The 17,860-nt window shown below is 27.8% G+C and overlaps 1 protein-coding gene across 1 annotated transcript; it reads right to left on the bottom strand.

Annotated features, from left to right (window-relative positions):
* Positions 1–13,017: 13,017 nt before the first annotated feature.
* LOC113557976 lies at positions 13,018–13,803 on the bottom strand. Its single transcript, XM_026963512.1, has 2 exons — positions 13,597–13,803; positions 13,018–13,497 (listed from the first exon to the last, which is right to left on the bottom strand). The coding sequence occupies exons 1-2, from the start codon at positions 13,801–13,803 to the stop codon at positions 13,018–13,020; spliced, it is 687 nt and encodes a 228-aa protein (XP_026819313.1).
* Positions 13,804–17,860: the final 4,057 nt, after the last annotated feature.

The raw sequence follows: 17,860 nt of genomic DNA, 5'->3' as shown, positions 1-17,860 counted from the left end.
AATTAAAATAATAATTGTTAAGATTCTCTCGTATTATATACTTAATTTAAAACTATGAACACAAAATAGCGTATTTCATCATTATTCCATTTTGTAATTTTAATTACTACATCGCTTATTTTAATAATATACAATCGTCTAAGACCTCCTTTTTGAATACTTTTCGTTAAAGTAAATTTAAATTTAGAATTGTACATTAATATTGTATTATTATACTCGTAATAATTGCTATTAAACTATTTAATATTATATAATTTTTAAGTATAACTCTAAAAGCAGCATGAATAATTTTAGAATAAGGTTCCTAGAATAACTTTATAGTAAGTGAAATATGTCATTACATATTTATTTTAATTCTAAATAAGAAAATACGTACAACATACATTTACATATATGAATAACTACCATTTTTTCTGTATTTATTATCTTATTACAAATTGTAATTTTTAATTTACTTACATAAATATTTTAAGATAATATTATTAATATGCCAACATGTACTACTAAATTTAATTTAATTTAAAATAATACAAAATATAAATTTTAAATCTTAGTATCAATAGTCAGTTATTGATAAAAATTTAGTACATTACCATCTATTTTAAATTAGTCGTATAGTCTTATTATATAGATAATTTTTTGGATATCTCTAGTTGGAATAGCTTGGAATATACTTTTTTATCGGTTTAAGTCAGCATTTCTATTAATGACGTAATGACAAAGTATATTCTTGGATGTGTATTATAGATTTGAGTGTTAAAAGTTCTATGAAAATTATGTAAAAATTACGTAATAAATAATAATCTAATTAAAATTATTTCAAAATAAGTTACCTTTTATTTATTGAGTATAACCCATCTATTAATTGTAAATATAACATTTGGTTGTATATGGATATTTAATACATAGTCTGAAAATACTAGCCCATCTGCCTCCCGGCAATCACCAAATAGTTCAAAAAAATCGTTTTCAACTATTCGATAAGGCAGAAATGGTGAAATGGTAGATCAAAAACATTTTTAACCATTTTCATAATATACTCTTATCATCCGAGTACCTATGCTGTCCTCAATTTATTATTTGCGTTTATCTATGTGAAAATTGGTATATAACTATGTAAGTATTATATTTAATTTAGGTGAGTTAATTATTTATTAAATACTTACATAACGCCACCAAAATTGAATTAAATAGAAACGACATCCGATGAGTTTTATAGTAGGAAAAACTTCCTTTACAGCTTGTCTGCTCTTATCATTTCAATTCGATGTATAATTTGCACAGATCAATTAGTGTTTGAAATATATGTTATAAATATAATTATTTTATAAATATCCATATTTCATTGAATGTTTGAATTAGCCTAGATTTTGATGAAGCATCCGGCCGTTTTTTGAATACAAATGGACCGATTTCTGCATGCCAGGTAAACAAGAGTAGAAGACGTGTCAATAATCGGCACTAGATGCGTATTGGTAATATTCATAAATTCAAAATTACTGTAAAACGACAAAATAAAAAAAAAAAAAAATTAAAAATTTAGTAATGATAGTTCAACAGAAAATATTATCACTGATTTTTAAAGTAATTTCATAATTTGTAATATTTGATTAGTTAAAGTCAATGATGATCAACAACCTAAATAAAAAATTATATTTTTTTTAACGAATTTCACTGATAGCAGCAGAGATACGGAATCTACTGAGCTTTTAAGAGGACGTAGAACCCGCATGTGTTGTCTCCATCTTACATACGTGCGACATAGCAAATTTTCGTTCACCAGTTTCAATATTGTACTGTTAGTTTTGATATTAGAGTGAATATTATACAATTTAAAGGTAAAATTATTACCCAGGGCCCCACGTCACTTTATTTATATTTTTATTTTTAAGTAAGTTATGATAATTTTAAAATGTACAGTTTCAAAAAGGTCATAACATACTCTTTTCATATTTTGTATTACTGTATTAGGTATATTGATATTTTCACAACAACTATCAACTAAATAATTCACAGTAAAAAATGGAGCTTCTCATTTGAAAAACAGTAGTTTACAATACCACTAGAAAACAAAATATTTCTTACATAGTAGAAACAAATCAAAAAATTTAAAATATGCCAGATTTATTTTAAAATTCCAATAGTCAGAATATGCATAAATCCATAATAAAAGGAAAACACGTGGATGAGAGTATATTTAGTAAATCAGCATGAGAATATGATTTTAAAATTGGCATATGGTATTTAATATAAAAGTGCATTTGTCTGACATCAAGTAGTAATTACTACCTATATTAAAAAAACATTTTAAAACATTATAAATGGAAAAACAAATTAGGTTTTAACAACTAATGAATTAAAGCTGGTTACACACGGAGCGATTTGGCCACGCGTGGTCGCGGTTTTTATCCGCGGCGGATAACCACCTACAATTAAACATGAGTTAATCAAAATGCATGTTCATACAGGAAAAACCGCGCCGCATATGATCGCGGACGACCGCGTCCGCTAGCTATATTTAAACTATGGTTTTCCAATAGATCTGTTCACACAGGCGATTTGACCGCCGCGATCCGCTGGCGGATCTTGAATTACCATCTATGAATTTAGTATTCATGAAATCATTTTTGAAATGGGCTCTACTTTTTGTGTGATCTACTGAGTACAAAAGCTTTTTAATAATATTATAACTAATTATTATAATATTAATAAACACAGTTATTAGTAATTTTATTAGTTCAAACTGTTTTAACATGTTTGACACTGAAGATTTTATATCAGTGATACAGTCAGTGAGTGTATCTAGAATAAACGTAAGTACCTATATTTTGTATTTTTTTTTAGTTTTACATATCAAACACCTAAAGTCTACTTAACTTTGTGTCCCAGGAGTTACACGTTTTGATTGTTAATAACAGTAAAAGTTTAACTAATTTTAACGTAAAAATTTCAAAACATAATAATTTTTAATAACGATAATTGTTATCTGACAGCCGTGCTAACAGGTTCTGTCTTGTGCGGGTACGGTTATTAATTAATTACAATGGTTTCAAATACTAAGTGTTGTGTTTATGAGTTGCAATTTGGTGATTTGGATAATCCTTTAAAATGCGACAATTGTTCTAGACTGGTCCATGTTAAATGTACCAGATTATCAGCTACCGAACTTGAATGTCTCACTATGAAGAATCGTAAGTTGAAATATTTTTGTGATTCATATGAGACAGGGCTGAGCGAATTACCAGAATTGAAAATATTAATCAATTCCCTATTATTGGAAGTTGAAAGTTTTAAAAATAATTCAAGTACGCCAAGATGAATTTGTAATCAATGAAATGAACGAACGTAATATGATTTATTATTTTATAATATACCGGAAAGTACGTCAAATAATGTTGTAGAAAGAATATCACACGATAAGGAAGAAATAAATAAAATTATTAATAATATGCCTGATATTAAAATGACAATTAAAATAATTCGTCTTGGAAAATCTTATCAGTCCGATAAACACCGTCCGATCAAAGCAATATTCCCCTCAGCTAGCGACGCATTGATATATTGAGAAACAAAAAACTACTTTTATCTCGCCTCCCACCAACGTCAATTAATATTGATATTAGTTCTGATAGGACAGTTTAAACGTGAGCAAATGAAAAAACTAGCAGCACGTATTGCAAGTGGTGAACAAAAATTTACAATCAAATTTATCAAAGGTCAGCCAACCATTATCAAGCTTGATACTGTTGTTAAAAATTCTCAAAATTTTTAAATTTTCATATTAATTACCAAAATGTAAGAGGTATATTGACCAAATTGAATTGTTTTCGTAATATTATAATTGTAATTGATTGTGATTTATTACTCCTATCTAAGACATCGCTGAATACTAAAGTAAATGACTGAATTAGGTCTAAATAATTTTCATATTTTCCGTTCTGATAGATCAAATGATAATTATATTGAGTTTTTGAACCTCTGTAAAAAATGTAAAATACTGTCATTACAATGTAATTCCAATTACATTTTTAGATTAGAAAATAACATTTTGACATATATATAAAACCATTTTGGAATTTCATAATAAAGCTGTACCACGCCACTGTAGTGAAAACCTCCTATATATAAAACCTAGTTTTCCACGAGAGATGTTTATTAGTTTAAAAATATACAAATTAAAATGCTTACCAATTTCATCATTTGCAGTCTGATTGACTAGATAAATTCTATCATCTACATTAATGACTCTGGGATTTTGAGGGTCAATATTCAATTGAATTTAAATATGGTTGTCAATATCATCATCATTATTTTCAACATAATCATCGTCTGATTATTAAAAATGAATATTTGTAAAATAATAGTAACTAATAGGTAGGTACTTAATAATTTGATATACCTCGCTCTACATTTGTATACCAATCTTACTCTATGTTTAAATAATAGTCTGTAGAATGTGAGCATTGTACCAACAGTTCTTTCACATTTAAAATACCCAGTCTAAGTTGTGAAGTTGCTGTTCTTATTCGTTGACAATTTTTATTTCCTGTTTTGTTTTTTAATCAAACTACACACTATAATTGCAGCTGCAACGTGTTTGCTACCAACTAGCCCAAATGCTCTCTCAATAACAACTATCTAGTCTATCAAGTCTAACTATGTACATGGGCCGTAGACTTAACTAGGTAAATTTGATCTATGCGCTCTCATAGACTGTTCTATTTAGAGCACATTTCATTATAGTATAAACACACTTCTAGTGCAGTCTAGCTAGACCGATCAAACTCTAGCTGTATTTATTTCTACAAGCACCTGAAGTATAAATTAGGAAACGAAACCGTTAAACCGTAAATACTCATCATTTGGGCTATTCGAGAAGTTAAACCAAACTGTTAAACATTTGTATGAGAAACTTCGACATCTTGCTCACTTTCACTTTCTTTATTATCATTGTCATTGATATCGTTTGACTGTTAAATCGTAGCGATTTTAGACATTTCTGGATTAGTAACACCAATTTCCAATTATTCAAAACTTGAAGCAAAAGCCAAATATTCAGAACGTGAATTGCTAACATTTATCTCAGGCAATCATTTAGAAAGTTCTATAAATGTATCAGGAGGAAGAAATGAATTTTTTGCTGCATCTTTAATACGAGCATATGATAGTCTATTGAGATCTGTTGATATATCATGACTGGATTGAAAACGACTATCTAATGTACCAATTATTTTATCGAGAGTATAAAAACATACATTTGTCTTAAATTTATTAATAATATTAGTAGGCGCTTCATCTCTGCAATTTTCACCAGGCAATTTTGTTTTCTTTTTTATTCGTTCTTCTTTTAAACTAGTTTCTTCTAACTCATGTAATGTAACAAATGATTTTGCATCGTCCATTAAGTTGTTAAATGATTCTTCAGTACTTAATTTTTTCATTCTTTCTTATAGATATCAACGCCATCAACAATGCTTCTACAAAATTTAAGGTTGATGGCTGTAGGTAATTCGAGAGTGGCGTAATAATATCAAATATTGTTATCATAAGTATCATTATTACAATAAATTTAAATGAAGTTAAGTTTGTATAAAGATCCTTTGCTTGACATGAAGTGTTAGTATTATGTGACTTTGTAAGGTTTTATAAAGTTTCTATAACAGCCAAGTATTTTAGAAAAACTACATTAATAGCACGATCATCTGAGGTCCATCGAGTAGTGAGCAATATTATATTTTTGTGAAAATATCACATCAAACAATGTCATGTTAAACTATTTACAGGAATAATACGTTTTTTTTGGCACAGTAAAACTAATTGTGTTAGTAGTATAAAAAATGTGTAGTCTATGATGTATTAATTTATTAACCACTTAGGTTAAAAAATATTAAAAAAAAATCGTAATTTTAGTTTGACTGACATTTATATTATTATTACGATATATGATAGATGTTAACTTTTATTTTAAGATATAATACATAAACTATTGATTGATTGATAAAGAAAAACTATCTCTCCGTTTAAACCTTTAAACAGATTAATCCTTAGTCTCTTTTGTGTACATATCTAATATCTTTATCTTCTTTAAATGTGGTTTGAAGTATAATTTTTTTGTTACCTACTTGAACCACAACATCAATATTTTTTATTTCTCTTCTGTAGTTAGTTAAAATGTATTTATTTATTAAAATAAATAGTCTATAAACAAGTTGGCCAGAGCTCATGATATGGCATATAAAAAAATCAATTCACTAAACGATAGACATAGAGGATAGAGCTGACGAAATATTAGAAAATCAAGCTTCGGAAGTGTTTAAATCTAAAAACATTGGTATTACGAAAAAAGCCGTGTCCTGGTTGGTTACTACAGCTATAAAGGTTAAAAGCAATATGGCCGCCAGTTGCGGCTTGTAACAGATAGTTTTGGTAGCTTTAAATCCGTGTTGTTTGCCATCATTTGCATTTTATTTTCCTGAAATATATGAAAAAGCATTTGTATCTGCTTAGCTTATGTTTTACCAAACTAACAATAGTTATTTTTACCTTATAGTTTAACATCAATCAATAAACCGATTTCTGTATGAAACTTTCTGAAATGTTTAATTCTTTTCGTGCTAAACTTAAGTAATGTGGTTTCTTATATAAGGCGTAGCAAGTCATTAATTGTGCATTGTGAAATTAATTGTGAATTTATCTTCGGGTAAAAAAGTTTACGAATTGTCGTATCGTTAAGAATTAATAAATTAGTTTTACAAATTACAATTATTATATCATTTACTTCAAATAATTGATAAAATATTTTTCTAGATTTATAATCAATACAAGTAGCTTTAAGTTCCGAATAGCTAGTTATAGACGATATAACAATAGGTAAAGTTTTGCGTCATTCTCTATACATATATTTTCGAAAAACATTTATTTAAGATAATACCTGGGAATCTTCATACTTACTAACAATTATTTTTTTGTTATTTTTATTAGCATTTCATATTTTCAATAGCTTTATGTTTAATAACTGTCCGAATCTTTTTTTTCATCATTGTCTTCATCAACAGTTGGTGATCTTTAATATTTTTGCAAACATAATATTTTCCGGAGTATGGCAGTTGTCAGAAAATTGATAAGAGATTTTTTTTGATTCAGTTTGAAGTATTTCCAACGTTTGATAACTAAATGTTTGTATAGACATTATCATAATTAAAAAAGAAAATGTATCATAAATATATTTATGTATTCACTATTCATCTATTTTTTTTTTGCCAAGTTAGTCTTTTTAAGACTAAATCTGCTTTTTTAGATTCTGAGCGGAGTGATGAATGTTTTCAGTATTGGTTTTACAATGTGTTTTTTTATTTGATATGCCGATAAAAAAAAAAAATTGGCATTACAAAAAATCTTTAAAATTGAATAAACGGTTTATTAAAAGTTGTACTTATCGTATAATATAAAATATAATATAATATACATTTTATGAGCGTATTTAACGCTTTTTGTAAAAATTAATAAATATTTGTTATAACATTGACAAAGGTTAAGTTAAAAGTTAACAAATTATAAATTTAAAACTCGATAAGTTAAAAATTAATATCCAGAAAAATATTAACTTAACTCAGTTTAAAAAAAGTTAATCTATTTTTTAAAATTAGTATGTAAAGAACATAAAAAGTGAATATGATTTTCTAGTTTCTAATTTATACATTATAAAAACATTTTTATTGAACTTTTATCATAATGTACACATGATATACCTTTTTACTTTTACTTTACCGATATTTATTAATGCAAACCGTACAAAATCTAGAAAAATAACAGAAATATTTGTGGTTTTATAGTATTGGGATTATTATTATTTTTAATCAACTGAGAAAAGCTAAATTATTTCAACTGTAAATTAAACTAGTTAAGTTAGTTGAACTTAACTTAAATTTAATTAATTAATGCCCACCTTTGATAAGATCAGAGAATATATAGTATTCTAAAGTTGTTAAATAGGTATACTAAATTATTACAGTATAATACTGCAATACTATAGCAGTTACATAGGAAATATAAAAATATAAACAATTGTTGCAAAACTGGTATTTTATACTTCCCAAATAAATTGACAAAAAAAAAAAATTTTAAATTATAGCTTAGTTTTAAGTTTTAACAAATCATTCAGTTCCCATATATGTTTTCGGTTTAACTTACTTGATTATTTAAGTTATACTTATTTTGACTCAATACTTACCTATACTCAATTTTGAGGATTACTATATATTGAAAACCAATTAAATTAAGCAATGGAGTCCCAACAACATTTGATTGATCATGACTATATCTAACCATGTAAAGAATTTATCAAATATTATTTAATATTTTCTTTTTTTAATTAATCTATTTTTTCAGTTCAAAATGTAATGATGTTACTGACGATATACATTGTACATTGTTTTATTTATTAAAATATACATTCAAACTAATTAATTTCAAGTGTGCATAGAAATGAAGAAGTTATTAAGGATAACTTGGGATTTGTTTATTTTAGAAGTAAATTGACGAAAAAAAAAATTTAAGTATTTTCTGTTTTGTTCTTTAATTATATTATTATATTATTTTATGTATACAAATACAAAATGAGCAAAAGCCCAAAAATAAAAAACCAACACAATTTATAAATTATTAAACATAACAGTGCATTAAATAATGAAAATAGTGAGTATAATATGATAAATATTGTGTCCATACAAGTTAACTGAAGTACAATTTGGTAATTATTATTCTACTTATATTTGTTTAATTTTATTATTTTTTTCTTAATTTATAATTAAATTACTTTCTATATTAGATACTTAAAATGTAGTGAAACGTCAAATAATGGATGCCCACCTACCGCATCTATTTCAAAAATGATTGAGGATAGTGTATTTTCACTTAAACGAATACACAATCATCCAGTTCGATCATCGGACAATAAAGTGAGAGAACTAAGAAATGTACTAGGTGACAAATGTGTACAACGCTCTGCCCGCTTATATTCAGCTCGCACTTTATATGCTAAAAGTATTGTTAGGTAATTATTACTAATTATATTACTATTTAGTGTAAATATTTTAATAAGAAATAAATCTGATTACCCTGATTTTATATTTTATTATTGTATTAGTCACCCAGAAGGTTAGGTGATACTAATTATATTTTCGTACAAGCCGCTAAAAGGATGCGAAAAATACGTAAATCTGTTTTTCCACCAACACCTAGACATTTGAATCATTAAAATGACTTATTACAATTAGAAAATAATAAACATTTCAAACTCTAGAAAAGTCGTATGTAGTTTAATAGCATAAATAGCATAAATGGTGTAAATTCTCTTTACTTCGTAATTTGAATCAAGACTTCTTATAAAATGTATTTGGTGCATTAAGGAGATTGGAATATCGCAACAATAATTCAAGTTGTTCTATGTTTGCGTCATCATATAGAACTTTGGTATTAAATAAATAATTTGATGTCAAGTCATTCACTTGGAGGAAACTGTGAAGATCATTTAGATAGTGACTGTTCGACACATTACCAAACATAATTTAAAACATATTTTGCTGATGAACTATCACAAGCTGACACAGAAGTTCCTGTTGAGGAAAGAGTTGCTGATGGTTCAGATGATATGATACAGCTGGAACATCAAACCAAAAACTATATTGCGGGATATTTACATTATTAAAAAACTAAATACCACTTTTCTACAAAATTGTTCACCATGTTTAAATTTGCACTTCAACTAATTAAATAAAAGGATTACAGACTTTGGTAATTATAACCTCAAATATCCAAGTCTGTCGTCGTTTTGTAAATTAATATAAGGAGTTATTGATTTTGCAATTATTAAAGATAGTTTTAATACCAATACATTGTCATATCCTACTCATGGACCACTATTTGGAAAAAATTTATTGAATTTGTCAAAAGTAATTTTACATAACTGGTGCACTCAATTAATAGAATACTTGCAGGTAAAATCTGTTTCCCAAAATGAAACCGATCAAATAAAAACTAATGCCTTTTCACGTTAAAAAACTTTTTAAAAAACATCTCAATTAAAAAAAAAAAGAAGTTTCTAATTACTGTTATTTTTTTAAATTTATTTACCAAGTATGTGTTATATATTATTATTGTTGAAATATACAATTAATATTAGTATGCGTACATTGTAAGCACACTAGTGCACGTGTCAATATATTATGTATTATGGTTTAACTTTCTATTGTAATGTAAAGCAATACAAAATACATATCAATACCACATACCGACGTACATACATACGGGCGTCGCTCGAGTGCGTCCCAAAATGACCCTTTTTTAATGTTCTTAGTGCGTCCAAAATAAGGTATCATCCGAGTGCGTCCCAAGAAAAAAAGGTCATATTTTTTACATAGTCCGAATGCGTCTCAGTTAAGTATGAATTTAATGAATTATGTACGTCTTGAATATTAGTTGGTTTTTTGGGTAATATTGAACGGCGAGCAGCATAAATCCCTTTTCGAATACAAGATATGTCAATCGTCGTTAAAAAATCCGTTTTCTTATTTTTTAGTTCCAAATGAATTAATTTGATTGGACGTTCACAAAGTTCTTCTTGATCTTTTCGTTTTACAGAGTTCCTTATTACTTGTCTCATCGTTTTTTCTTCAGATTCAAAATTATGATTATGATTTAAATTACTATCAATAATTGTCTTCTCATTCATATCTGTTTTCATGTGAGCTGTACACGTTTTGTTTACACAGCACCATCGTTTTACATCACCATTCAACATTTTATGAAATCTCATTTTATATCCATCAATAATTTTAAGTTCCTTACCGTGTTGGCTGTTCATACTCGACGGCAAAGACATCGACATCTTTCAAGTATATTATAGTATGTAATATTATGTAATAAAATAAATTAATGTAAAATGTTAATTAAATATATTTAAATAAAACGGTTAGCTGCATACACATCACTACACATCACTAAACATACTGCACGTGGTTGTCAAAGACTCGTTACGAATAGTAGGTTTTTACGTATTGACTATAGTGTAAATGCAAACTAACACAGTGTAATATTTAAGTTATCAATGCATTTTATCCATAAAGATAAATATTGTTGGCAATAATATCACGGACGCACACGGGATATACCAATATTATTTGTGATATCGCGGACGCACATGGGATATACCAACATTTTAGCGATATTATTGCGGACGCAGTTGGGCTATTAAAAAGGTACGATATGATAAACGGGACACACTCTGGAGTTGCCCATACATACATAGGTATGAATATATGAGTCAATGTCGCGTATATATATAGGGCTCTTGTCGTGTACAAGACTCACTCTCGGACACGGTATGTCGTATGATGTGTATCTGATCAAGTTGTATGTTACATTTAAATTATACTGTTATTATAATCATAAAGTCGAGTTACTATTTGTGTTAAATACCTCAATCCTCAAATGCACTCAAGCTTCAATTTTAAAATTATGCATTGTATTATGTATATTATGATATGTTAATGTATCGTTGTTAACACTATTTAGTTTCTAATAACGTTTATTAGGTATTATTAGTTTTTTAATCTATTCACTAAGTTTATTTTGTTGTGCTATTCATTTTAATAGTATATATCAATGTTATATGTATGTATTAATAATCATATTCATATAGTTTGTATTTAAATAAAAAAAACAATTCAGTATCGGTTAAATGATTTGTGTATTTATTATTTCTTTAAATATACTATAAAATCAATTAAAATAAAAAAAAACTAAATAATAGAGTAAATTATTCTATACAATAATATTTAAATATTACAAAACCCGAAAATATTTTTGAAGCCCGCCGCCGTCGCGGTGTTTAGTTCCATACACCGAACACCCAGAGCGCTGTTGGCAATGTCCAATATCATAACACGTTAGTTTCCCATATATTATATAATATATATGTGAATTTATATAATAACTAACAAAAATGTTAGTATCGATATTATCGAAATCTGAGTGAACGCACCGAATATACACCTGTATGTTTTTCTGTAAGGTGAAGATGGTTTATAATAATAATTTATAACATTTCTATTTTATACATTTTGTGTTATAATTTTTTTGAAAACAGTTTATCCTCTATCTCCAAAATCGAATTAATATTAATTCATTAGTTGTATATTGTAAAGGTATTTGATAATATATTAAATTATATAAATTTTATTATTATCTTACAAACGTCTGTTTTTATTTTGGTAATTTAAAAACTTATTTTTATAATTTAATTTTAACACAGCCCTTTTTACTAATCTCAGAACTTTTAGGCCGGGCGCACACTGATAGAGCAAAACTGTTCCGAGCTGCTTGAAGCAGCTCGGAGCTGTTTGTAGGCAATTATAACATATGTAAAGTAAGTAACGCGCGCACACTAATCAGTCAACATCAACACACGACAAGACAAAACGAAGCATGATCGGTCTTGTTCGGTCTGGTTCTATTTTTTCTCCGAGCAAAATACGAAAATGTTATCTAAATAAATAAATAAATAAATAAATTTGTTTATTTATACGATTAGCTTACAACTGAACACTATCGTTATTTTGGTGTCACTCACAGATTTATTTTATACTTCATACTATACTTCATAATTATTTTAAAATGGGATGCGATCCAGAGAAATTGATCAATCTTGTTTTTTTAAGAAAATCTATTTACGATTTTACCGATAAAGAGCATAGTAATAGAATCATCCAAGATAGATTATGGAATGAAATCAGCACAGAAATGGAAACATCAGGTTAGTTAATAAAAATATAAAAATAAAATAATTTTTACATGATGAGTAAGTAGTGTATTTATGTATCTGTAATATAAATCAAAATTAAATCAATAGTCAAACTATTTATACATTTACATTTTTGAGCTATTTAAAATTATAGTATTATAATATTATAATATTTTAATTGATTAATTTTAAAATTTAAAGAAATGTTATATCAAAACTTATAAATTGTACATATTTTGCCATGGAACTGCACCAATGTCTGAATTGAAATAATTCATGAACTTCTCTCGGATATCCATTGCTGCAGTAGATGCCCTATTAATTGATCTTGATGTAATTTGGCTTTTAGCAACCGTTTGGGTTGTTTGAAGTTGAAGTTCATCATGGATTTCAGATGAGGCTCCTTCTTTATCCATTATTATGTTATGTAAAATATAACACGCCTTTGTGATAATAGTAGCTTTTTCAGGAAAAACTAGCATTTTATTCTCTAGAACATTAAATCGTTTCACAAGAATCCCAAATGCACATTCTACTATTCTTCTGGCTCTCGATAAACGATAATTAAAAATTCTTTTTTCATTAGTTAAATTTTTTCTTGGAAAAGGTCTCATTAAGTTTGTTTGCAAAGGATATGCTTCGTCCCCAACAAATACAAACGGAAACTCGTCGTTAATTTTAGGGTCAATTTTTTTTGACTGTGGAATATTTAATTTATTGTTTTTTAATAATTTTCCAAAATTGGATTCTTTAAAAATACCACTATCACTGTTTCGTCCATAATCACCGATATCTACAGCTATGAATTTAGCATTAGCATCAACGACAGCTTGAAGTACAATAGAATGAAATCCCTTATGATTATAATATTCTGAACCAGCATTAGGAGGGCATTGTATTGATATATGTTTGCCGTCAATCGCGCCAAGACAATTCGGAAAGTTCCACAGTTCTTCAAAAGCTTTTGCTGCTTTTATCCAATGTTCAGTTGTAGGTGGTGGCATATAAGTAGGACATAAAATATCGCATATGGCACAACATACATCACTTATAATTTTTCCAATAGTTGAAGCGCCAAGACGAAAATGATAATGTAAGCGTTTAAAGTGTCCTCCAGAAGCTAAATAGCTGAAAAATAATTATTTATTCTATTATACCTATTTATTATACTAATTTTATTTCACATTTTTGGGCATTTTAGCCATAAATGCATATTTTATTTTTTACGTCAATTTTAAATTCTGAACGGAGTGATGAATGTTTTGATTTTACAGAGTTGTTTGTTTTTTATATGTATGTACACGAAGAAAATAATGCTTCGAATTTTCTACTTAAGCATAATGGTAAATTAAAATTTTGATCATTAAAATGTTGTTGACATAATAGTATTTTAAACATTAAATATTGTTATGAGGGGTGAACTCCCCTTCGCCCCCCCCTTGAGGACGCGCCTGCTAAATTTTATTATTTTATCAAACGATGAATAAAAAATCTTATTTGGTTAGGTTGAGGACAAAAATTTATATTTTAATAAAACTATCAGATGAAAAGAAATCTTAATAGAATAAAAAGTTAATTTTTTTATTGAAATTGGATACTTAAATTTATATATTTTTTTTAAACCAATACATTCATCGCTCGCTCAGTCTAAAATATCTATACATTAACCGTTTTTTGAGATTTTGATGCAGTCTGTGAAAACTTTAAATGCATAAAACAATAATTAATTAAATATACATTTTCTAGTGGCAGAGTGTAAAACTAAGTGGGCGTGTCTTCGTAATAGTTTCGCAAGAGCTTTACGTGAAGAAAAATCAAAAATATCTGGTTCTGCTGCTTCGAGAAAAAAAAAGTGGTATTTATTCAATGAAATGTCGTTTTTGTCAAGTTTCATGTTGCAACACAAGCAAACATCAAGTAATCTGGAAGCATCAGATGATGAAAGTGAAGCAACTGATACTGAGAATAGTACAGAAAATCCAAATCTCAATGAGAGCGTAAATGAAATTGAAAATGAAGGTACAAATACTACATGTTTAATTGACAGACAAGAGCTGAGAAGAGTATCTTCTGAACTTGTATTTAAAAAACCAAAAAAAACTCAAGTTAAAAATTCGGCTGCAGAACAAGTTGCAGGGCCTATGATCGAATTTTTACGTTCAAAAACAAATAAGTCAGCTGTAGAAGATGTTGATTTATTATTTTTTAAAAGTCTTTTGCCCGATTTCAAAAAATTAAATGGAAAAAACCAGCGGCAGTTTAAACAGTTTGTGTTAACAACTTTAAATACATACATAGACAGTCAAGAAGCTCAAGAATCAGTAGGTAATGATAAAGTATCATATGATAATACTACATCAAATGTACCAGTACAGGAATTTCAAACCTACAACTATACTTTCAGTCCACCCGGATATTCATCATCAAATAGCTCAACATACTGACTACTTATTTTAAATACTTATTAAATTATTAATACTTATCGTATAAATTTAAAAATAAATAAGAAATAAGAAATAATACATTTTAAGTAAATAAACAAAAAATAAAATTATTAAATAAAAAATAATAATAAATTGTATTGTATAAATTTGTTTTTCACTTACTTCACTTACTTACTAAAGTTTGATTAATAAATATTTCTAGTATATAATTATAGTATTATTATTTGAACTCACCTCAAGGTTACTAACAATTTTTCTGCAGGAGCAATACTTTGACGAAAATTTGTGTCTTGTGATCTTATTGCCTCTCCAATTTCATTTAATATTAAGTCAAAAGTAGTTGAACTCATGCGAGTGAAATTTTTAAATTTTAACTCATCTTTACGCAATTCGGCCAAAAAATTAAAAATTGTATTATTTTCAGTACGTTTTTTATTTATTTCATACACCCAAATTTTACGTTTACGATTATTTTCATTTATTTCACTATTTAACAAAAATTGCCACAAAAGCGGTATAACAACATCATCTTCATCAGAACTCATCTTGACGACTGGTGTAAAAACAAAAAATGAATCGGAAATTATTTTGTCTTGTTCGGTTTTGTTTTGTCAGTATGAATGAAATTTGTTCGGAGCCGTTTGAAACAAAATGTTTTGACTAGCTCGGAACAGTTTTGCTCTATCAGTGTGCGCCCGGCCTTAAACATTTCCAATAAAAACATAGTCTAAGCTTATGCGAGTAATTACAATTTTTCAGTTAAAATGTTATGTTTACCGTGTATTTATGCTATCCGGTACCAGACTCAAGTATTTTTAATTCCGAAGATTCAAAATGTTGAGCACAGACACAATAACTCTTTTTTAAAACCATTTCCAAAGCTTTTTTCCATTTTATTTTTTTTTCCTCGCTTTGGGGAATACAAAGTGTTGTGCGTCATGATGTTCACATACACAACAAATATACATATTAAATTGTATACAAAATTGAAAATAAATAAAAACATAGGTACAATTCAGATGTAATCGATATTACTATTATAATGTACGTATGCACTAAATGCGATGCAAAATATTTTCATTTTTGCGGTATTATAATCACGGCTAATGCCATACAAATTTAATCAGCTGGGAGATATGACACCCCCTTAAAAATAAGTATCTGTTCAAATTATGAAACGAGGACTAAAAAAAAAGGTCAACTTGTGCACATAATTATGATATGACACCCCCCTTAAAAAAATCCTGCGTACGCCACTGTATGGGATGGATACGCTTCATTTTTAAAGAGTAAACGATAGGTAATAAGTTAAACAATTGAAGTCGCGTAGGTTAGGTTAAACTGGTGAGGTTGAGGGGCAAGACCAAAAAAAAAACTATTGTGTACAACGAAGACATCGTTACCATACACAGTAGATGTAGAAGAAATTAAAGCGAACACGGCAGCAGAACTAAATCTTAACATCGGAACAGTTCCGATTCAAATTTTATTATTTAAAATAGGGGGAGCTGGTAGGAAACGAATTTTATAAAGGAGTTGTATTATATCTATGATTTTATTATTAAGTCCACAGAGTCGTAAGAAGCTCATTTGATGCCTGAGGCAAGATTAAGTTTATGCGCCCCCTTCCGTCAAAAAAAAATCATTTTTAAAATGTTAAACTATTATAAATATTTGTATGTAATAAGCAACGAGTATTTATTTTAAAATTCATTTTTATTGACACACAACAAAATAAATCTCATAATTTGACTTTTCTTGATTTGATTGCTGCAAATTCATCGACAAAATAGATCAATTCGCAAGTCTCTCCTGGCCCATAGTTGATCTCAAATAATTTTTTATGAGTTTGAGTTTGCTAAAGCTACGTTCACATGTAGCCGTAGTTACAGGCATCGTCAAAAAGATTCTAAATACAATTTCTTTGTTTGGATACGATTCTTTTAAATTGTAGTCTTGAATCAGCTGAAGTAATTCAATAACTGTTACAGACTTAATATGGTCAGGAATAATTGACTTCACTACGTGCTGAAAATCGAAAATCTTATCAATAAATTTTGCACCATTGATGTCTTTTTTGTATTTCATTGCTAAATCCATCGCAGCTTTTTTTTTCAATATTTTCGTTGCTTGGAATTTCTAAAATTAGCGTTATACTCGATATCTCCATCATATTGTTCGATGACTGTGATATTTGATTTATCTTTATCAGATATCGCAGTTAATTTCGATAATTTTGATTCGTCTGGTTTAGTATCTATTTTCATGGTCGTATCATTCAACGGTTCTGGATTATTTAGGTTGTTATTTTTTTTTTCAGAGGAATGCCCGGAGACTTATTAATTGTTGGTGTATTGTTAAGATCATTAAGGATTTTCACAGAAACATCAATTTTTTAATGATGAACAAGGAGACACTGTTGTAGATGTTGAATCCCACTTTTCAAAAGTGTTTGCCAACTTCTTGTTTTCAATTTTAATTTTTTTTTTTATTCTTGCGATTTTCAGCTCCACTTATCTTTCTCTTAAATGTTTCGGACATAATTACTTGATTCCTAAACCATTTAAGTTAAACGAAATTTAAGAACTGTGTTTGAAAACAAAATCATTTTAAAAGT

The sequence above is a fragment of the Rhopalosiphum maidis genome, chromosome 3 (assembly GCF_003676215.2).
Source record: "Rhopalosiphum maidis isolate BTI-1 chromosome 3, ASM367621v3, whole genome shotgun sequence".
Lineage (NCBI taxonomy): Eukaryota > Metazoa > Arthropoda > Insecta > Hemiptera > Aphididae > Rhopalosiphum > Rhopalosiphum maidis.
The sequence above is the reverse complement of the archived record's forward strand: the minus strand, read 5'-3'. Positions and strand labels throughout refer to the sequence as shown.

Excerpts from the sequence above, each read along its gene's own strand:
- LOC113557976 (XM_026963512.1), bottom strand. The coding sequence starts at position 13,803 with ATGCCACCACCTACAACTGAACATTGGATAAAAGCAGCAAAAGCTTTT. Across the intron at positions 13,498-13,596 it reads CTAATGCTAAATTCATAGCT|TCAAAAAAAATTGACCCTAA; the intron begins GTAGATATCGGT and ends AATATTCCACAG.